Here is a 22,532-nt window from a genome sequence, read left to right on the forward strand (position 1 = left end):
AGTCAGTCAGCCTTAAAGTCTTCTTAATCCTGTCAAGGTCATCAGCCTGATTTACTCCTTCTCCCAGTGTAGTAGGAGAAAGTGTTGTAATCTCCAATGAGCTAATTCCAACATGTGACTTCAGGGACATAAACCTCTTCAGCCATCCCTTGGACTTCATTCCACCCAGCCATCTGCCTTTCCAACCTGAAGCTTTTGCCTGAGGTAATGCGGCCACTTGAAGCTTTTCCAGAAAAAAAAGAATGAGGTGTTAAATCCCTGAACAAAACAGGTTTAATAGGACTTAGTATTAAGTCTGCTGTAATCATAATTACCTTCTCCAGAATAGACCGCTGCAAATTCTAATCACAGCCCTCTGCCTTTCTGTTAATTAACTGCTGCAGAAAAACTATGCCTTTAAGTATGGCACTTAGGCAAGCCCTGTGGAAGTTGCAGGGAAGAGTGAAGATAAACATCATGCAGTCCTTTGAAACAATTTGTTTTCCAGTTTAGTCTTACAGATCTTCTTCATATTCTACTTGCATTTTATGGATGCCCTAATGTACTGATGCCTGAAATACTGCTGCTCTGAGAATGCAACTACAGACTTTTAATATCTATAAAGCATTGATTGTAACAACACCTAAGTACTAGCACTCATTCACTTTCTACATCTTCATTCTCCTGAACTTTGACTTCTCTCTCTTAAAGGAGCTAACACATCATTGTGTTTTAGGTAACTTACTTGAATACTGGGTGTTTAACAGCTCCAAATCCAAAAGTTTTTCAGATTTTCTAAAAATGTATGGATCTGAAACCACTGGCTTTCAAGAAGGAATTATTCCATTTGCCCCCTTCTTCTGTGAACCACCCTTCTTCCAACAAACATTTCCCAGGGCAACTCATCCAACCTTTCACCAGTATGAGGTTACGACAGTGTCATGCACTGTACTTAGAACAACCCCCAAGAAACCTCTAGAAGACTCAGTGCAATAACTCAGCTACTGGGAAGACAACCACATCCCTATGAGGGTGGTTTAGCAATCAATGAAGTCTCCATGTTACTGAATATTTAAAGCATTTGATTCATAAGCAGTTAAAAAGCAATAAAAGAAAAAAGGAATTTAAATTACATGATTTTGAAAACATTTATGAAGATCTTTTCCCAATGAAAAGTGCAAGACCCTGTCAGGCAAATTACCTACTCAGCATGATTCAGGCAGCTGTAGTATCAATAGCCTCTAAGCACGCTTATTTTGAAAAGCCAGAGATGTTGTGTAAACCTACTGAAGCACATCTAGCCAACAGACCATTCACTATTTGTATATTTGCTCTGGACTGTTTAAAGAAATAATATTAGCCCTTTCATCTGAGGCAGGTAGTATTTTTCTTTTCATAAAAGCTAACTAAAATGATGAGTGACATGAGTCACATGCTGCTCTGGGCAAACAAAATGTAGTTTTTCCTAACAACATCTTTGTAAGCTTTTTACAGAAGGTTAGTTAAGTGACTGCTGGAGCAAGGGAAAAAACATGCTCTGATTTGTTTTAACCAGCCAATGTGTTAGAACAAATTCAGACATCTCAAACAAAACTGTTGTCTGACTGGGAACCAAAATCCTGAGAGTTCTTTGCTTTAACTACTCTGGAGTCTGTGGGTGCAGAATTGCCAATTACAATTTTTTCTTTCGTTTCTCCTTAAGTGCTTGTTGGCCAAGTCAAAGTCACCTCAAGTTAGATCCGCAGGGAGCAACAGAGCTCTGGGCCTGCACGAGTCAGGAAAAATTGCCCTCATTACTACAACAAACAGGATTTAGTCCAGTGACAACCACCAACCAGGGGTGGGGAAAGCCAAGCAGAAAGCTTGACAAATTGTCTACATACTGCCTGGAAACACAGCACAGCTTACGGAGGCTGAGAAAATACTGCATTTCCGTTAGCATGGCCTGAGTCTTACAAATTTTAACAAGGTTTAACAAAGCCAAATGCCGGGTCCTGCACTTGAAGTACAACAATCCTGTGCAGTGCTACAGATTAGGAGAAGTCAGGCTAGAAAGCTGCCTGGAGGAGAAGGGCCTAGGGGTGTTGGTTGACAGCTGACCGAACATGAGCCAGCAGTGTGCCCAGGTGGCCAAGAAGGCCAATGACATCTTGGCTTGTATCAGAAACGGCGTGACCAGCAGGTCCAGGAAGGTGATTCTCCCTCTGTACTCTGCACTGGTGAGACCACACCTTGAGTACTGTGTTCAGTTCTGGGCCCCTCACCACAAGAAGGATGTTGAGGCTCTGGAGCGTGTCCAGAGAAGCGCAACAGAACTGGTGAAGGGGCTGGAGAACAAGTCTTACCAGGAGCGGCTGAGAGAGCTGGGGTTGTTTAGCCTGGAGAAGAGGAGGCTGAGGGGAGACCTTATTGCTCTCTACAACTACCTGAAAGGAGGTTGTAGAGAGGAGGTTCCAAAACCAGGGATTACTCCTGACAGGGTCCAAATACTTTATTAATCCCTTAACTAGAAAATGTAGTAGAAGTGGACTCCGTCCACTGAGGAACCACCCTGTTAGCACTATTTTTAGTACATTATCATTTCTGTTCAAAAACCTCAAGAATTATCCAGTTCTTCTACATCACAGGCATAAACAAAGCAAATGCATAAATAAGCCTGCTGATAAGAGAAGTGACTGAGGGTTTGTTAACCTCAGCCTGTTGGCCTAATTAGCATAACGGGAGCATAGTTTGCATTCAAAGTGAGGTGGAACAAGCTAACAAAGGAGAAAGCTTTGTACTTGCTAATGATATGAGTAAGCACAGCTCAGAACGGGGTTCAGCAGACTTTGATCCGCTCAGAAAAGACAATGAGAGCTCTTCAAGCACTTTGACAACACAGCCTTACCACAAGCCTGTGCCACTCACCAGCCTCTACCATATCCAAATTCATTTAGGAAGTTTATCCAACATTAGATTTCTTGAATATAAGGTGCAGAAAGTCTGCATTCAATGGATTTTACACACCTTAAAAATAGCAAGGTCAATTAAGGGAAATTAAGAACAAACTCTAAGGTCCAAACAACAATGGAAGACATTGGGGCTGCAAGTTTTCTCTATCCTTTTCACCTCCTTGCTGTAACCGATCAGCCTTTCTGAAACAGAAGGTGTGCCTAGATCTTTTGTTCCTAGTCAACCTGTTATATTCATCCATGTTTCCAAGCGAAATGAGCTTGGAGGACCGTTATCGGTTTGCAGACTTAGAGACCTCCTCATCCACTTAAGTCCTGGTGTTCATACAGCAAAAGAGACTGCTGAGGGCAGATTCTGATCTGGGCACTAGCACTGACCAGTGGTCAGCATGAACAAGGTAAATTAAATCACAGTTACTTTCTGCTGTAAAGGTGAAAACCAGCAAGCAATATAAACCCATCGATTCACAGCAGGGACTTCAAACACACCGGCAATTGTAAAATGTTCATCCTCAGCGCTGTAAAGCACAACATCATTTCCAAGATTAGCAAAAGCTGTTCATCTTGCTGTGTTCTCATGTCAGATGTTTTTTTCCCCTCTAAGTTTCTTTTATCTTATTAGATTTTAGCTCCCTTTATAGTTAGGAAAATTTTGCAATAGGGCAAAATTAATTAGTTTTCATCAAAGAAAGGATCCTTGAAACATAACACTAATGAGTTTCATTTGCCTGATTAGAGGGCTTGGCTTTCAGTAACACTTGGTGCAACATTTTTTTTGGAGAAATATAGCATTATAAGAATATTGAAGGCTAAAAGCATTAGCTAAACAGTAAGCAGGATAATGGATAAGAGACTAGAGTAGTAAACTGTGAGCAGACACATTACTGAATCTAACAAGAAGATACAAGTCTAGACCAGAACAGGTGAATGAAGATTTAATGAAGACGTGTTTGTGCAAGCAGAGCTTGGTGCAATTCACAACAGTATCTTTATAAACTAGCACTACACCTCCCATCTTTTCCTGATGCTTCTAGGAATAAAAAGAATTGTGGATGGGAAAAGAGAGTACTAGCTTTTAGAAAGAAAAGATGGAAAAGAAGTTGATTTTAGAGCAGTCAAATTCATTTTTAATAACTGGCAAACTACTTGAACAAAATATTAGTGTATTTTTAAATTTGCTTTTCATATAATCATAGAATCACGGTATCATAGAATAGTTTGGGTTGGAAGGGACCTTAAATATCATCTAGTTCCAACCCCCCTGCCATGGGCAGGGACATCCCATTAGACCACGCTGCCCATGGCCCCATCCAACCTGACCTTGAACACCTCCAGGGATGGGGCATCCAAAACTTCCCTGGGCAACCTGTGCCAGTGCCTCACCACTCTCATGGTGAAGAAATTCCTCCTTGTGTCTAGTCTAAATCTGCCCCTCTTCAGTTTATACCCGTTGCCCCTGTCCTATCACTAGTAAAGAACAAATTGTGTTTAATCAACTTTGGTTTTAGTTGATGGGAGAACCACTCCAGAGGAACAAGGGGATTAAACAGATCTGGTATTTATTGCTTTTATTAAGTTTTTTCACGTACTCATTTTCTCTTACCTTATTACTACAAACAAATAAGAAAATACAGTCTATAATGAATTTCCTGATAGGGAGGTGCAACTTCACCTGAAAAATCCATGGTAAAACTAGTTATCAGAGATTTGCTGGTAAATTGGGCATAGCACCATGAATGACATCTCATAGACACATGCTACATCATTTCCAATGGCAAACAAGTGACTTAATTGCATGTATTAGAATATAAGAGAACTGTCTTTCCTGTGATTACATCTCCCTCCATAAACCTCACCAGCACAAGCACCAGGATAGAAATGAAGATGTGGTGTTAAAGAGGGCAGGCCTAAGAGCTCCATTTGAGAGGAGGCAGGAAGCCCACATTGGACAAGGATGAGCTTTTACACAACGATCTCCACCCATGGCCAGACAAAGAAACCACTGTAAATTTGTGACTACGCTCTCAAAAACACACAGGCATACAACTGAGCAGGACAACTGAACAGGCCGTCGGTTCTGGCTGGGGGAAAACACTTGATCCAGATCTGCTGCTGAATCGCATCACAAGGCACCAAGGGGTTACCTGGCTTAAAGTGGTTAAATACAAAGAGCCTTTGGATAAGCTGAGAACTGATTTCAAACCTCTTTTATCTGTTTTTTTCTGCTTTGATAAGACTTCAACTCGAACATTATCACTTTTTGCCAAAATCATCTTGACCTTCAACAGGCTATACCAAAACCTTTACAGCTTTATCTTTTTGCCAACCTAACAAATTAAAAATATAATTTTAAACCCCAATGTGCCCTCCTCCTCTGATGCCACGCATGCACCACACCTGCACATAATCTGTCTCCTGCAACAGGTCAACAATAACAAGAACAACAAAGCCTGCACCTGTTATTCATAAGCTTTTTGTTCTCTCTCAGAAGGAGGAAAAATGGCCCAGTGTGTGCGTGTGTGTGTGAAGGAAAAACCTTTGTTTAATTTCATTAAGTTTACTTCTTTCAAGTCTGAGTAAACTCTGAGATCAGCAGAACGAGTGGTTAATTAAATCATGACATTAGTTCCTTTACGCTATATGGGCAACCACATCATGCTGTGTCATATTCAGCAGGTTCTTCCAAGAAAGCACACCCAGCTTTTACACCGAGGACCAAAACTAAGCCTACTTGACAGAGGGTACTGCAGTATTAAGAGCTCCTCTAATGCAAAAGATGACAGCTGAGGACAAGGGCTGTGATTATTTTCAACAGTTCCATGTTGAGGGTTGAATCCAGATCTATTGGTTAAAGTTAGTGATACCATTGTAATAAAAGAGCTGATTCTGATCATTAAGTTTATCACTGAATGCACTGGTCAAGAGAGAAGAGCATGAGTGAGATACACTCATCAGATCCTGCCCCACCACATTGCTGGATGGTGTCCTTATCCACCAGTTCTAGTGTCCTGAAAGGCTGGAGAAACAGGAAGGCTGCAAGAAGTTTGCCTCTCAGGGCTACACCTGGCTGCTCTTGCTGGGTTTGTCCCTTGTACCTGTAAACACATGCACTGCGCAGGAACCACACCGGGCAACTCCAATCCCAATCCAGAGCAACTTCATGCCAGCACCTTCTGCATCTATCTCTCACCTCCTTTTAGGAGTTGCCAAAGCCTCTCCAAGAGGAGGAAAAGGACTACTCTTTCCTTCTATTTGGCTTGGGACTTTCCCACATAAAGAGCTCCCATTGCACAGTGTAAAACATTTAGGTCTCTCAAAGACTTCTGCGGCAGCTCATAGGCAATTTCCCATGTTTCTTTTTATCCCCTCAGAAATGTCTTCCATCTAAAGAGCTCACAAAGCTGGAGTCCTTCCTTGCTCTCCCATGTTTTTTACCATTCATTATTCCAGCCTTTGCTATCCACTATTTCTCCTCCTTCCATTCAGCCATTTTAGTGGCCTCATCCCAAATGACAAACCGACTTATTTTGCAGTTTTGTTTATTCCCTCCTAAGCTGAAGTGTTTCTCCTTCCTTTCTACTCTCTTACGTCATGAAATCAAAATCTTTACCAGTCAGGATAGCATAACCTAAAAACATCTTCCCATGGTTCTTCTGCCCAGCCTTCCAACCTGATTAATTAGGAAACTCCTTGATGTTGAATAAAAGAGTTTGTGCACTACACAGAATTTTTAATGGAAAATAACACCTTCTGACATCACTGGCTAATTACAATTTGCTGCACTAAACACAACACTGTGTCTGTATTGCATGTCAGGATAAAAGCGTGCATGTATATTCCTGTATGTTTCAATATCCTCCTATTGACAGAAGATAGGATGACTGGTCTACAACTGGAGACCAGGAAATGATTTTTGTGATTTCATTAAAGTAACTGACAAAAGTGTTTCCTTCCTACATAAGGTTAACAGATGGCTTGTTAAAGTTACAACTTCTTTAAACAGGGCTGTTACCAAAAATTATGTGCATGACAACAAAAATAATATTGATACAAGCTCACTGCGAAATTAAAATGAAGTTTGCATAACCTGAAGCACAGAATAAATAACTGCCACCATTGCAGCACAGAATATCAAGCTGCATTTGCTTTCTAAGGTTTCCTTGGAAATTGGATGAAGGGATATAAATGAAGGGGAAGTGTCAACAACATGGGACTTCAGTTGTTATAGGCACAAACATCCAGTCAGTCACAATTCCTACTCCACATGTATGAAGAAACTACCAGGGATGTATGAGTGTGTTAGACTGAGGCTTGGATTTTAATCCCAATTTTAATCAAAGTTTACTCATTTCCACGAAATCAGGAGAAACTACAAAGGATATTCAGCTCTGAAAATATAAAACATCACCAACATTACACCTTTTTGACAGGTGACTACACACTAGCTATGCCACCTGGACAAATCTGGAATGCTAATATTGCTACTGATATTTAATACTCCTCTCCTTCAACATCACGCTTACTTGCTATTTATCCCCTTTGTCGTAATTCTTCCGGGTTTTTTTCCTGTTTTCTTACTTTCTCCAGTATCCCCTCTTCATCTCTTTTCTTTTTTCAGTATCACTGCCTTAGTCCTCTTCACAGCACCCTACTGCTGTTACCTTTTCAAGCATCCTTTTTTTGCATTAGTCTTCAAAAAGAATTCAGCTCTCAGTCTTTTCCAAGAGATCATTAAGATATGCAGCCAACTCCCAAAGACCTGAACTGGAAGGAAGAATGAAAACAGAACCGTAGTGGTTTTTCCCTGGGTTTGTTAATTTTCTTCACAATAACAACTCAGAAGCAAACCTTTTCTCTTACCAATTTCAGATGTCAGCTCCTTGTATTACAAAACCATTTTTGTAGAAAAGAGGAAAATAATTGAATCAAGGAGGCAAACTAAAGGAGGAATAGGAGTAGTATTTTCCATTGCAAACCCTCTGTTGATAGCTTTTGGGAATAATCTGGTTTATTTTACCAGCCTTGAGATGTCGGGTTCACTTAGCGCATGCTTTGTCAGCTCCGACTGAGGGGCATGCTAACTGCGTGAGTGATGCGTATGGCTGTGACTGGGGAGCAAACGCACAGCTGCTCGCTGCTTTTGTTTGCCTTCAGATGAAGGAGTTCTGAGAAATTGTATATTACGGAAGACTGGTCCTTGCCCCAGGTGTAGCAGGTTCTTCCTTTCTCATTGAGTTTGGCAGAGCACATTGATTTCATCATCATCTAGAACAAAAAAATAAGTAAACAGCAAGCATTAAAAGGAAAAAAATTAACAACATTTGAGGGGAAAATAAAGGATATGCTAAGGAACTGCTGTGACCAAGAGTTTCTGGTCTATAAACAAAAGCAACTTGAGTGAAAAAAGATAACAGATACTGCTACCTTTGTAACTCTAACAGCCAAAATTGTCCAAGGCTAGTGGGAAAGAACACAGATTTTCAAAACAAAAAACCCCAACAATAACATATCCATACCTTTTCATACCATTAACTATGAATATGGTTGACTTAAAGATTGTAATTTCTTTTTTTCATTCAGCTTAGTTACAGTCAAAGGCAGGTCAATACTAACAGCACATAACCTTATAGAAAAAGGAATCACCATAGCAATTTTAAGAAAACATGAACTAGACATGCAATGAAAGAAATTTAAGAAAACATACTGATCTAAACATGGAAAAGTATACAAAAGAATTTCTCAGCGTATTAGATTTGATGGTTTAGTCCATGAAAGGACAAGTTCATAGCGTGAATATTGAGCAAACATTAGGATATCAAGAGCAGCAATAATCTTCTCACACAATCAAAGAAGCAGATGAAGCATTCTAATATAATTGGGTTTTCTCCACACACCAAATTTCTCTGGGTTTATGTTTCTTTGCCCATGAGGAAGCAGTTAGTCTGAGAGATAGACACCAAACGTACATAAAACATGAGTTAAAAGACTGCTAGCAATCTATCTTTGAAGGAAATTTTTACATGGATCTATTCAGTCTAATTTTAAATTAGGCCTTCCACTCTGATTTCTGTCTCTGTTTTCTAGGTGAATGCCAAAATATATCCAATATATATCCAGTTCTGTCCAACCAGGACTACATTCCTGTTACTTTACTTCAATGCTTCAGACACCCCCTTTTTGTTCAGAGCTCTGCACAAAGCCCTGACAAGTACTTTCATTTTTCCCTAAAGGAGGATGTTATGGAAGTAATCAGGTGTGTGGCCTGGAAGAAAGCTGCTTGCTTGCTTGTACAGTTAGATATCCATTCCGAGTCAGGCAGCCCAGAGAGATCTGGTTTGCCAGTCAGTGTCAAAGCATGGCTAGGAAAGGGAACAACAACAAACTTCAAAAAAACCTAACACCTCATAATCTCCCTCCTCCGCTCCAAAAAAAACCCCTAAAATATCACCACCAAAGAAAAAAAAAAAAAAGGCACATGAAGCACAGGCTAAGGGGGATCCCTGCTGGCAAGACGATGAAATACACGCACACCATTTTCAAACACATCATTCACTCACTACCAGTTTCTTCCACATCTGAACGCCAAAAGCATTACACATTCACTGTGCATTCAATGTGACACCAGCCTCTTGTTCCTAAAGCCAGCGCTCCCCCACCCACACAGCACAGGCTGCTCGAGAGCAGCTGTTTGGTGGGGCAAAGGGAGAAATCAGTCTCCATTTCACCACATTTATCAAGGATAAAGATTCCCAGCATACTTGAATTGAATGGGCTGATGGACCCATTTCTACAGTTTCTGTTGCAGAAGAGTGGGAGGACGGGACCCAGCTGGTTTCCCACTTATTGACATTGGTCATTTTTTCTACAACACAACAGGTATTCGACATCATTCCCCTTAGGCAATAATTGTATCAGGGAAACAATATATCTCACCTACTCATTTTAATTAGTGGTACACATTAAACAATTAAATCAGCCAATAATGGATACTTGTGTATTTAGAAGAAGAAGGAATAAAATAAAACAGATCTTGCCTTTGCTTTTTTGTACATTACATTAAACTCCTGCAAGATTTCAACAACTGCAACAAATTTCAAGACACAAAACAGAAATAATTCTTACCTATGGTTATCATAAAGATACTTACGATGCATCTTGGGACAAACTGTGCTCAAAAAAGTGTTAACAACTGGATGAGAGAGACATTAACTCCCAGACCATAATCATGACTAAGCAAAGAAAGCAAGAGAGAGTTAAAGTGATTATCCAATACAGGACAACATATTTTACAGGACATTGACATTATGAAGAGGTTCAATTTTCCTGTTACAAATTACATACTTGAGAATAACAGACATTTCCAGTGGCTCAGAAAACGAATTTATTTGACACTTAAAATGAAGGAAAGCACAGAGGTTGTTGTCTTTTTTTTTTTAAACAAACTTTATTACAAATCTATAGGTTTAAGAAAATATCCAGAAACTGTCAAAATAGTATGAAAAATGCTACCATCCTATTCACAGTTACCAGTTTTCTCCGATAAACATAACATACAAAAATTGATAAGAAACCATGGCAATACTTTTTGGTGACAGAAGTCAGATATCTGTAACTCTAAATGCCCTGCCAACAACTAAGATGCTGCTGGCAGCCCTTGGGAATGATTAAGTTGCACTTTTTCTGAAAACTGGATGTCTGGATGAAAAAGCTATGTACATAGACACATACTGTATTTTACCATATCTGCAGGTAACTCAGGGCAAAGAAAACATGGCCCAGCACAAAACTTAGTCTATAAAAACCTGGAGAGCCAGGGAATGTTTTTACGTGGTATTCTCTATGCTCTGGTTCCCACTGTCTTTTAAATCTTAAAACCTAATAAAGACCAATTGTTTTCCACTCATTTATGGTTGGAAGCTGCAGCATAGATCATTCACAACCGCATTCCTAAATCCTTTAAGCCACACAGAACCAGGAGGCCACAACTCAGAGCTTCAGTGTACAAGAAGCATCAGCGTAAGAAGCGTGGAGATTTTGAAGCAGGATGGACCATTCCTGTTACAATAACTGCTCAAGGTATTGACGCAATCTCAAAACGAAAAAACAAGCACACAACTAAGTATAATTTAACTCTGCTTGAGGTGCTTGAGGGTCCTTAGGCAGAGGATGTCAGGGATTTCCTATTGATCAATCCTCTTTTTGCCAGCAGCAACTTGGGAGAAACCAGAATCATCTTAAAAAAATACTCAGTGCATTTCATTAATTTTGCTGGTTTTAACTAAATCAAAAAGCACAGAACCAAGAGTTATACAAAGAACGCTACGTTGCAGGAAGGCAACTAGGAATCAAGAGTCTCTCATCACCAGAGCAAACACGATGGAAGATGCAAAAGTGAATTTACAGTAATTTCCTTCCCCATGCAGACCCAATTAACCCTAGGTTAATCAGGGCTACCTGGAACATTTCTTAAAAGCCATCTGCTGGGAAGGAGGTTGCCTAGTTGCCCTTCATTTACTGAAAACTTTATTTCTGAAACACTGTATCATGACAACAGTTAAAAATCCTCATTCCAAAGAAGGGAAATAGTTCATGCACATTCTTGACTGTGAACCTTCAGGCTTGGGAAACGCTTTTCTAGATTGTCAGCAAGTGTCTGATCAGCCTCACGCAGAACTTCAAGGAAACTCTCCACCTGGAAATAAATGACAAAGGTACACACAAGCAAAAAGGAAAAAAGCCTTGCAAGGAACACAGAATTCTTCTACACGGTACAGGGGGTCTTACCAATCCTGTACCCTCCCACCAACAGCAGACAGCAGCAGCCACTGCAGAGAATAATGAAAAATGCTCCACAGTATATACTTTCCTCCTAAACCGCACAATTTCAGAAACCTTCCCCAAACTCTTGTTTAAAAGTACACAAAGAAAAGCTACCTATGAAAAAAAAATTGGAATAATTAGTCTGTAAAAATGTACAGGACAAGTTTACATCTACCATAAACTTGCAGGCATCCATTCATTTCAGCACAATTTGACCCTCGTATCAGCTGATGACGTAGGCAAAGCTCTAGCTGAAGTAAGTCAGAAGAGACAGAGGGAGTTAGGTTGCCTAGAATGGCATATTACTCGCATCTGAGCAATTCTGTCCTACTTCTACACCTGATTCTGAAAGGTCTTGCAACCCAATTAGCATTTTTTTAGCCATGTTAAACACCTTGTCATATACTCACTGATGCAAGATACAGAGGTAAGAGGTTCTGAAATGCACAGGAACATGTCTGTTCATTTAAATGTCCCTCGTGTAGTCCTTCCAGCGTATTTTCCTGGAAAATAAAATGAGAAATACAACCAGCATGTCATGAACAGCTGTCAAAAGAACAAACTCAAAACTGTTCACACAGTGTCTACAGTATGTGCTTCATTCTCAAAAATATAAAACAACCAGAACTTATAGTTCTCAGACAATGTCAGACACAGCTAATACAAAAATGTGTGAAAGCTGACACATCACAAGTCTCTTAATCTGAATGCTTCCACAACAAAGTCCAGCTGAGAAAGTGAGTTTACATATTGATATGTAAACTTTTCTTAAATAAACTGCCTTTCATCGAAAAGAAATGGCTACATAGACCTAGAGAATTTATCACACAGAATCTTGGCCTTAAAGGTACACTCCTGAGAAAACCTATGTCCCTGTCATCTAACATCCATATTGCTATTCACCTTTTGGTTGATTCTCTAATGGATTTCTACTAGGCGACTTCACTTGCACAGAAAAATGCCCATATTAATAGCAACATCTTTTTTCTTACCTACCCTGCAGAAATCCCTCCTAGAATTTTGTCTATTCTTACCTTGGTCAGTTCTTGAAGCATATTGGAAAGTAATTCACAGCAAATATCCTTCAAAATTTTTAAGTGGAAATCTTCCTCGCTTATATCAGTCTTTCCAGTCTCTTCTTGTTCAGATTCCTTCGAGTTATCAACAGGTCTCTTCCCACAGTCCTCCATGTATTGTAAGATACGAATCAAGCTCCCAATCAGGGGCATATCTAGCATAAAGTAACAAGAAAATAGAAACTTAATACTCAATTTTATTTCCCATCCATTCAAGGCATTAGAATTTGAAACACACCACAAGATTTTATACAAAAGCAATAAGAATGTAGATTCTGATAGTGTTGTGTTTTGGTACTCAAAGACAGTTTTAAAGAAACCCAAACCTTTTTCTCTGCAAGCTAACCTGCATCTATAAAAAGTATATGCCAGTGGTAAGGAATATGAGAAGGAAAACATCTCTAGTAGTAACTCAGAGAGGCTAATAGGTTAAATTTGAATCCAGATAATCCTATCTGATAAATCAAACCAACACAATGCCTTTCTGCTGTAGATGACCCCAACTCACATTCCCAAGACAGGCTCTCACTTCTGAAGACTTGTCAATGGATTGAAAAGTAACAAGTGATAAAGATAGATTCAAGTGCAGCACCTCCCTCTACCAAAAAAAAAAATTACTATTGAGCCCTCATACTTTAGCAAAGACGAATACTGCAGTTTTCATTAATTTACTCAATGGAGACTGAACAGAATCTGTAGATTCTATTGCAGAATAGAATATCTTCAGAGATATCCAGTACAACTTTGAGCTTCTGTGATTTTTAGAGTAACCAGTAAAGAATATTGCTGTATTCAAATGTGTAACTGAAGTCTGTGTTCTGAACTGATCTCCAGCAAACAGTAATAAATTACCCACCACATATATGAAGTTAATTGTGAACATTAAAATAAAACAATAAAAAGTAAAATTATAAAAAAGCATGACTTGCTTTTCCTCATCTTGGTGTGTTCTTGCTCTGTCTGTGAAGCAAACATAGCAGACAGCACGGACAAAATAGAGGCCAGTAGTGTCTTCTGCTCCTGCACAATGATTGGTGGATCATCTGGCTGGCAAAGTTCATGGCAAATGAGGTCACAAAGCAGACTCCAAGTCTCTTTTCCTCCATCAGGAGACTGCACTTGAGAAAGAAAAAGAGAACCCACCAACCCAACAAATTTAATCTAAGTACATGAATTATATTTCTCCCCATTAAATATCTGATGATCTAGAAGTTACTGCCATTCGTGCTTCCATCATATCCAGCTATTCAAGTGTCTTACCAATAGCCTGAATACCCTCATCCACCGTGGTCAGAAGCTGCAAAATATGCATATAAACATCAAGTCCTTCCAGATTATCTGATCTACACAAAACAAACAAAAAGAAAAATGAAGACAAATTAAAGATCTGACTACTGAGTTTAGATTCTGTGCGTTTTGGACACACAGAAGACGATCAGCAATCACTACCATTCTCTTTGATAACAAACTAGCTGACTCATTTCAAATGATAAGTACAGGAAAATGTATTCTAGTGGTCTGTCAAAATCTGTCACACCGAACTAAAGATATTCACAGACCTTAACAAGGTTGTCAGGAGTCTACCCAGTCATGAAACCAAAAAAGAATCTCACGTACCGGACTTGTTTGGCTGCTTCAAGTATACAAGGCACAATCTTAAAATCTGGGAGTTCTTCAGGGGAATCCTCTACAGACGGTCCCACAGACCGACAAGTGCCATTTTTAATCCAGTTTAACATTAGCTCTTCATCTAGATCAAAGAGTTTGTCCACCACTTCACCCACTTTTACCAGCAATTCAACTGCACATATAGAGAACATATAAATTTCAACAAGAAAAAATACAAAGAGTAAAAATCAGTTCACAAAACGCTAATATATAAAATTATTCAGAGTAAATTCAGTGCTGAAATGTATTAGTTTCATTCACAACCTACTAAGGGTTGCTATGTTTATTTCCTTGTTGTGGCACAGATCAGGTAAAGAGCTTGATAAGGATTGCTGGAAAGCCCACTGGCATCTTCTATCTTATTGTGCTATTTATGAAGCAGGAGCTTTATTCTGCAGAGATTTTAGACTCCTGGAAAGCCATAACTTCTGCTTCTAAAGTAAAACTTTACAAGATTTATCCCTAAATAGTTTCCTGTTAACCTTACATCTGCCAATCTGAATTTTACTTAAGTAGATCTGTGACTTCGACCGGACGGAGCAGGATTTCTGAGCATTGTCATTACAAAAACCAACAATAACCAAATGGAAAATGCTAAATTACTAGGATTCCTAGGCAAATGATAACTGCTGTTACAATTGAGTTTTATGTGAAAAGTAAATTTTACTCAAAATATTTCCAATATTAGGTGCTTAGCATGTTTTTTGCTAAATTAGTGCTGACAGAGATTTGTATACTCAAAGCCTGTGCAGCATTCAACTGCCATTGAGAGTAACTATCATTCCTCTAGTTCACATTCCACAAGTACAGTAGTTTTAGAAGTGGGAAATACATACCTAATTTAAAAACATAAATTACATGAGGTCTTGTTTCAAGGATCAAAAGGACATACATATATCCCTGAATGAAGACTACGTCCTTTACTCTACTGTACCAAGTAACAATTTCTCCTATTAGGCTTATTTTGATTCCCCAACAGAGCTTTCTTCTTCCCCTATGGGTGCTATTCTGCTTTGTTTTATATATATTTATAAACCTGCAAAAGCAGGACAAGTTTATTTTGGTGTCTTTAAATTCATGAAGTTTACTTCATTTTAAAGAAATTCTGTGCTTCCAATAGAAAATATTTGAAATTACATTATTTCAGTTCTTTTTTTTTTTTCTGTCAAAAAATTCCACCCACCAATTCTCAGCTGGTTTTGGCAACTTACCATTTGTAGAGCTGGACATGATAAAGCAAACACAGTCATACACGGAAGGGTTTTCTCGGATTCTCTCAACCCAGACACTGGCCACCTCAGGCTGTGAAAGGCAAGTTAACAACAACCTAGACAAGAATTGCCCATTTAACAAATTAGAAATCAATTCATTCACATTAGCTGTACAAGTGTAAGTACAAAATAATGACAATGATGTGACAGAAACAGGAATCTAGCTCACAGCAAATTGATTCCAGAACAATGCAAAACCAATAAAAGGACAGGATGAGAAGAAAAAATAGTGAATTCCCTTGTAAATTTTCTTGTCAGGCCTCAGAATATAGCAGAATCATAGAATCACCAGGTTGCAAAAGACCTCTGAGATCAAGTCCAACCATACCTATCTGCCACTAAATCATATCCTTAAGTATCTCATCTACCTATCTTTTAAATACCTCTAGGAATGGTGACTCCACCGTCCCTGGGCAGCCTGTGCCAGTGCCTGATGACCCTTTCTGTGAAGAAGTTTTTCCTAATGTCCAATCTGAACCTCCACTAGTGCAGCTTGAGGTCATTCACCCTTGTCCTATCACCTGTCACTTGGGAGAAGAGACAGCACCCACCCCTCTACAAACTCCTTTCAGGGAGTTGTAGACACTGATAAGGTCTTCCCTCAGCCTCCTTTTCTCTGGGTTAAACAACCTCAGTTCCCTCAACCACTCCTACTCTAACAGTGCATTAATTCTGAGATGTCCCACCTGCTTGTTTCCAGAAGAGTTGGAGAGTCTGAATCACACAAACGTTGCAATAACATTTGGCTTTAAAGGGAAAATGTAAGATAAGAGTTAATAAAACCTATTTTAGTTTTTAAAAAAAGAAAAAAAAGTTTTAATAAGGTTTAATTTCATAGCTGCAGCCATGTTGTGAGATTAAAATCAGCTTTGCCAGACTGCTCATGCATTAGCAGTGTTCAGATTGCCCAATTTAGATATTAAAGATTCAAGAACTTGACTGGTGATGAAAAACAGACAACAACAAAAAAATAGTAGTTTGCATCCTTTTTCTTTCCTTCACTGAACACTTCCCACTCAAATATGGTCAGCCAAAAAGGTGTGAATAAAGATGAGGCACAGCAGGCAAACTTAGTTCCTTCTATAATATGCATTTCACAATTGTGAGTCCAGAAAAGCAGTATTCATGCATGTATAAAGCACATACACACTTACCCAAGATTCTCATCTTTACTAATGGACATGCATATGTCTTGAAAACAGGCCATATTTCCTAATATTCCCACACAGATTTCCTGAAAAGTCAAAACACAATATAATGAAATAACTGCAACATAGTTGAAAATTTCATTTCCACCGCCATAAGACTAAAGTAACGAGTGTTTAAAGATGCTTTCCAGCTTCATCTCCAAGTTCTCATGATTCACCAGTTTGAAGTCGGAGACACAGACTTTTCTACTGGATGTTATTAGACTAACCTGAAATATACTTGACAGAGACTATTTGGATATTTAGATGTTAAGGCGTTCATAAAAGCAAATATATCTTTAAATCAACTTTGCTTGCATATTCTGTGTATACTGCTTTGAAGCTAATCTGTCATCCCTACTACTAAAGCAATGAAGTGTTCTATGAACAAAAAATCACCCAGGAAAGCGTGACCCTTGCAGATATTCACTTCCTCCCAAAAGAAAGGTGTCTCAATACAAGCTTCCAGCAAAGCCCATTTTCTGATGGCAGAGATTTAAAAAAACAAATCAAAAAAACCCAACGCCAAACCCAAAAGCACCACATGAAAGCAGCACATCTCATTAGGATATTCATGCCTAGACAATTACGAAAGGGATGTACACTTCTATAACAGGGACTGTGAGAGCTCTGAAACACCTGCAGTGACTCATGCTAACACAGAACATCCCAGGTAACACTTTCAGCAACTGTAAGTTGAAATCAACCCTCACCACTGAAGTTTATCTTCTTTATTAACATTCTTTTACCACTGCTAAATTACAGCAGGCATTCCTGCAGATGCTATTTCAAGAAACTAGCAGAGACAGCCAATTTGCACTGAGTTCCAAATTTTGCTTGTACTTTCAAAGCCCTTTATGTTTCTACTCATCTCCTGAAGTAAAGCTTCTGGTAACTTCATAGTTAATACCAACACTGAATAGTTTTGAAAACCCCGTGTTGAATCCTAAATGCTAGTAGTGCACTGTGCAATACAAGCTGAAAAAGAATGACACCAAAACAAAGGAGGAAGAAAAAAAGTGCATTAAGTACTGGCGTCTAACAGTTCCTAACCACTAACATTATTCTCGTAGGTCTGACTAAACAAATTAATGACTGTTCAGTAATCATGAAAAAGGTAATAAGAAAAAAAGGCCAATCTTCACTGGTTTTTTTTATAATTAGGTTTGATAAACTTAGTCCTTCATCAATAGTAACACATATCAGCTACAGCATCACTGAAATACTTACTGATTAGACTATATTTAAAACGCTTTTTTGCAGTGTTTTTAAGTTTGATTTTGTGTTTTCTCCTTGTTCCCCTAACCTATACAAACATGCAGTGGGAGGAGGAGGAATATATGTGCAAACATGTGTACAGAGCTATCTACCACGTCTATTAACATAGGACAGCTTTTTGACAGCCTATACTTACAGTAAGGCGAGGGCATTTTGACTTGGCAAGAACTCCCAAGAATATATCTGGGGCATTGAACTCACGAAGGAATGAAGCGACATCCTGTGGAGAAAGTGAATGGAGAAGTAAATGGACTCCTAGAATTTTGAAACTCAAGTCAAATCTTTTCTCACAGCACAAGGACTGGATCAAAGAGATGTCGACCTCACTACAAGAGATCAGTTACTTCCCAGTAGTTTTTCCCAATGATGTGCCTCACCACCATCTTTGCTTTTCAATGAGAAAAGATCAGCAATACCCTATGGTGATTCAGGATGCCAGTGATTTGCTATACAATGAGCCAAAAGATCAAATTTAGTTTCTTCTGCTCTGTCTCAACTGAGGGCCAGAGGTGCTAAGTCTGAAAATATGGTATTTGCTGAATCCTGATAGTGACAGCACCCAGGCATACAAAAAAGAAACAACGGAAGGGATTACAATTGGCACCTGATGAGAGCATAGGAAAGAAGAAATCTCCTCCTCATTTTACCACATTAAAACACAAAATTAGTTTTCTTAATTGGGAGTAAAGGACACATCTTCCATGTTGATTCACTATATCTAAACAAGGAGCCAGGGATATATCTGTCACTTATGAATCTGTTCCAGCATTTGAGAATGTTGAGAAAAACATAAAGAAGTTTCATTAATTTGCCATTGCAAGTCTGTAGCTAAAGTTTAAAGTTTATCAGCAAAAACTACTTACTAACAGGATGCATTACAATCACTAGAGGAAAATACACCTATTTAGAGACAGCATCAATATTATCTCCATAACCAAACTGCTGTAGATACAGGCTATGCACCTAAGTTAATTTCAGCTACAGCTAAGGTACTGTCTTCCAACAACTCTGAGGTTTATTCAACTCTTGCACATAATACAGAAAACCAACAGGTGTGAACACAGCCCCATTTATGCCAGCTGACCCTAAGCTACAGCACTGCACAATCCATCAGACACCTGGGAGAAGGCTGTGCAGACCACCTTGTTCCACCGCCATTCACACACAGCTCTGCTTTACATCCTCAAACAGCAGAACGGGGCCCAGCAGCCAGGACATGACAGCAACCTGCCTCTGGAAAATGGTGCTGGGCCAAGGGCACGCAGAGAACTCAGTCATATCAAAAAGCTGCCTCCGCGATGAGCCTGCTTGATGCCAATTCATAGAATCATAGAATCACTAGGTTGAAAAAGACCTTTAAGATCATTAAGCCCAACCATACCCATCTACTACTAAACCATATCCCTAAGCACTTCGTCTACCTGTCTTCTAAATACCTCCGGGGATGGTGACTCAATCACCTCCCTGGTCAGCCTGTGGCAGTGCTTGATAACCCCTTCTGTGAAGAAATTTTTCTTAATGTCCAGTCTGAACCTCCCATGGTTCCCTCTTGTCCTATCATTTGGGAGAAGAGACCAATAAACACCCACCTCACTACAACCTCCTTTCAGGTGGCTGTAGGCAGTAATTCACCAGTTACATACACTGCAAGTCAAACCAGAGGGCGAGCAACACCATCGGAATTGTGAAGCCAATCAAGCCCGTTTAACTTTGTGTATTCTCCCACCTCCAGAAGGATTTTGCATATGTAACAACTTTAGAAATATAAACTGTGTAAAATCAACCAGCCTCATGGCGGAGAATCCTCAGTGCGACCCCAGTGCTGCAAATGAAGAAGACCTGCTCAATATGAATCATTTTGCCATTGAGTCCATTTCTTTGTTTCAGGGAAGCCATCCTAGCCTGTGTAACCTGGTGCCTTCTCCCACTTCTAGAAGGATTTTGGCTGCACACACACAGCGACAGAGGTGGGGAAGAAGCCTCCCACAGCTGTGAAGCCCCTCGAGCTCTGCCTTCCGAATATGGATCCGTACCTCATCCATTGACATGTCCCACACCTTGCAGATGTCATTCTCCATCTCCTCATCCAGCTCCGTGTGGATCCCCTTGGGGCTCCCAGCAGGCTCCGCCTTCTCGGGGCTGATGACCTGAGAAAGAATGGGATAGGGGCACTGGGGTGCGGCTGAATGTGAGCAGCGACTGCCAAACACCGCCAAATGCCACCAAACGACACAGAATGCCAACCCCAAAATGCCAACCCCGAAACCCAGGGGTCTGTATTAGGACTGGTGCGGTTTAATATCTTCATCAATGATACTGGCAGCAAGATTGAGTGCAATCTCAGCAAGATTGCAGGTGACACCAAGCTGAGTGGTGTAGTTGCCACACCAGAAGGATGGGATATAATCCAGAGGGACCTGGACAGGCTGGAAAGTGGGCCTCTGAGAACCTCCTGAGGTTCAACATGGCCAAGTGCAAGGTCCTACACCTGAGCTGGGGAAATCCCTCATTTCAATACAGGATCGAGGATGATGTGATTGAGAGCTGCCCTGCGGAGAAGGACTTCGGGTGCTGGTTGATGAGAAGCTCAACACGAGCTGGCAACGTGTGCTTGCAGCCCAGAAGGCCAACCATGTCCTGGGCTGCATCAAAAGAAGCGTGACCGGCATGTTGAGTGAGGTGATTCTATCCCTCTATTCCTCTCTTGTGAGACCTCACCACGAGTGTTGCGTCCAGTTCTGGAATCCCCAACATAAGAAGGATATGGAGCTGTTGGAACGGTTCCAGAGGAGGGCTGCAAAGATGTTCAGAGGGCTGGAGCACCTCCCATACGAGGACAGGCTGAGAGAGTTGGGCTTGTTCAGCCTGGAGAAGAGAAAGCTCCGAAATCTTATAGGGACCTTCCAGTAGCTGAAAGGGGCTACAAGAAAGCTGGGGAGGGGCTATTCATAAAGGCTTATGGTGATAGGACTAGGGGGACCGGTACAAACCGGAGAGGGGCAGATTTAGGCTCGATATAAGGAAGAATTTCTTCACCATGAGAGTGGTGAGACACTGGCACACGTTGGATGGAGCCTTGGGCAGCCTGATCTAGTGGGATGTCCCTGCCCATGGTAGGCGGGTTGGAACTAGATGATCTTTAAGATCCCTTCCAACCCAAACTATTCTAGGATGGCCCGCCGGCCGCCGCCCCCCCGCGCCGCCCCGCACCTCGATCAGGCGAGTGAGGATGCTGAAGAGCCAGTGCTTGCTGTACACCGTGCTTCCCACCGCATCCCCCTCCTCCTCCTCCGCCTCGCTGGAGGGCGGCGACGGGTTGCGGTCCATGGCGACACCGCCACCGCCGGCGCCAACGAGACGGCGCGGCCAGAGCGGCCCCGCGACGCCCGCAGCGGCCCCTGCCGGGCGGCGAGCAAAGAGGGGCCCAGCGGGGCGGGAGGGACCATAGAGATCGTCCGGTTCCACCCCCTGCTATGGGCAGGGCCATCCTACCAGACCAGGCTGCACAAGGCCTCATCCAGCCTGGCTTTGAACACCTCCAGGGATGGGGTAGCCACAGCTTTCCTGGGCAACCTGTGCCAGTGCCTCACTACCCGCCTCATGAAGAATTTCTCCCCAATGTCTAATCTAAATCTTGCCCCTTACAATTCAAAGCCATTCCCCCTAGTCCTATCACTCCATGCCATTGTAAAAAGTTCCTCCCCAGCTTTCTTGTAACCCCTTCAATTACTGGAAGGTAGCTATAAGGTCTCCTCTGAGCCTTCTTGTCTCTAGACTCTCCAGAGCCCAACTCCCTCAGCCTGCCCTTGTATGGGAGGTGCTCCAGCCCTCTGAGCATTTTTGTAGCCCTCTGAGCATTTTTGTAGCCCTCCTCTGGAACCATTCCAACAGCTCCATATCCTTCTTATGTTGAGGATTCCAGAACTGGACGCAACACTCGTGGTGAGGTCTCACAAGAGAGGAATAGAGGGATGGAATCACCTCACTCAACCTGCTGGTCACGCATCTTTTGATGCAGCCCAGGACATGGTTGGCCTTCTGGGCTGCAAGCACACGTTGCCAGCTCGTGTTGAGCTTCTCATCAACCAGCACCCGAAGTCCTTCTCCGCAGGGCAGCTCTCAATCACATCATCCTCGATCCTGTATTGAAATGAGGGATTTCCCCAGCTCAGGTGTAGGACCTTGCACTTGGCCATGTTGAACCTCAGGAGGTTCTCAGAGGCCCACTTCTCCAGCCCGTCCAGGTCCCTCTGGATTATATCCCATCCTTCTGGTGTGGCAACTGCACCACTCATTTGGTGT

General features: G+C 41.0%; 1 protein-coding gene across 1 annotated transcript; it reads right to left on the reverse strand.

Moving 5' to 3' along the window:
• Positions 1-9,468: 9,468 nt before the first annotated feature.
• Positions 9,469-21,598, reverse strand: SAAL1 (serum amyloid A like 1). Its single transcript, XM_054068776.1, has 11 exons — positions 21,441-21,598; positions 20,264-20,377; positions 18,367-18,450; positions 16,920-16,999; positions 16,452-16,511; positions 15,706-15,821; positions 14,444-14,627; positions 14,087-14,169; positions 12,785-13,944; positions 12,161-12,253; positions 9,469-11,622 (listed from the first exon to the last, which is right to left on the reverse strand). Exons 1-9 carry the CDS (start codon positions 21,555-21,557, stop codon positions 13,709-13,711), a joined length of 1,074 nt encoding a protein of 357 aa, XP_053924751.1. The 5' UTR covers positions 21,558-21,598; the 3' UTR covers positions 9,469-11,622; positions 12,161-12,253; positions 12,785-13,708.
• Between the last annotated feature and the right edge of the window lie 934 nt (positions 21,599-22,532).

The sequence above is a fragment of the Cuculus canorus genome, chromosome 5, assembly GCF_017976375.1.
Source record: "Cuculus canorus isolate bCucCan1 chromosome 5, bCucCan1.pri, whole genome shotgun sequence".
Lineage (NCBI taxonomy): Eukaryota > Metazoa > Chordata > Aves > Cuculiformes > Cuculidae > Cuculus > Cuculus canorus.

What these genes read in the sequence shown, in the direction of transcription:
- SAAL1 (XM_054068776.1), bottom strand. Translation starts at nt 21,557, where the DNA reads ATGGACCGCAACCCGTCGCCGCCCTCCAGCGAGGCGGAGGAGGAGGAG. An exon ending in CATGTCCAGCTCTACAAATG is followed by an intron (nt 14,628 to 15,705) that starts GTAAGTTGCCAA and finishes CTATATGTGCAG; the next exon opens with TTGAATTGCTGGTAAAAGTG. An exon ending in GAAGCAGCCAAACAAGTCCG is followed by an intron (nt 14,170 to 14,443) that starts GTACGTGAGATT and finishes TGTTTTGTGTAG; the next exon opens with ATCAGATAATCTGGAAGGAC.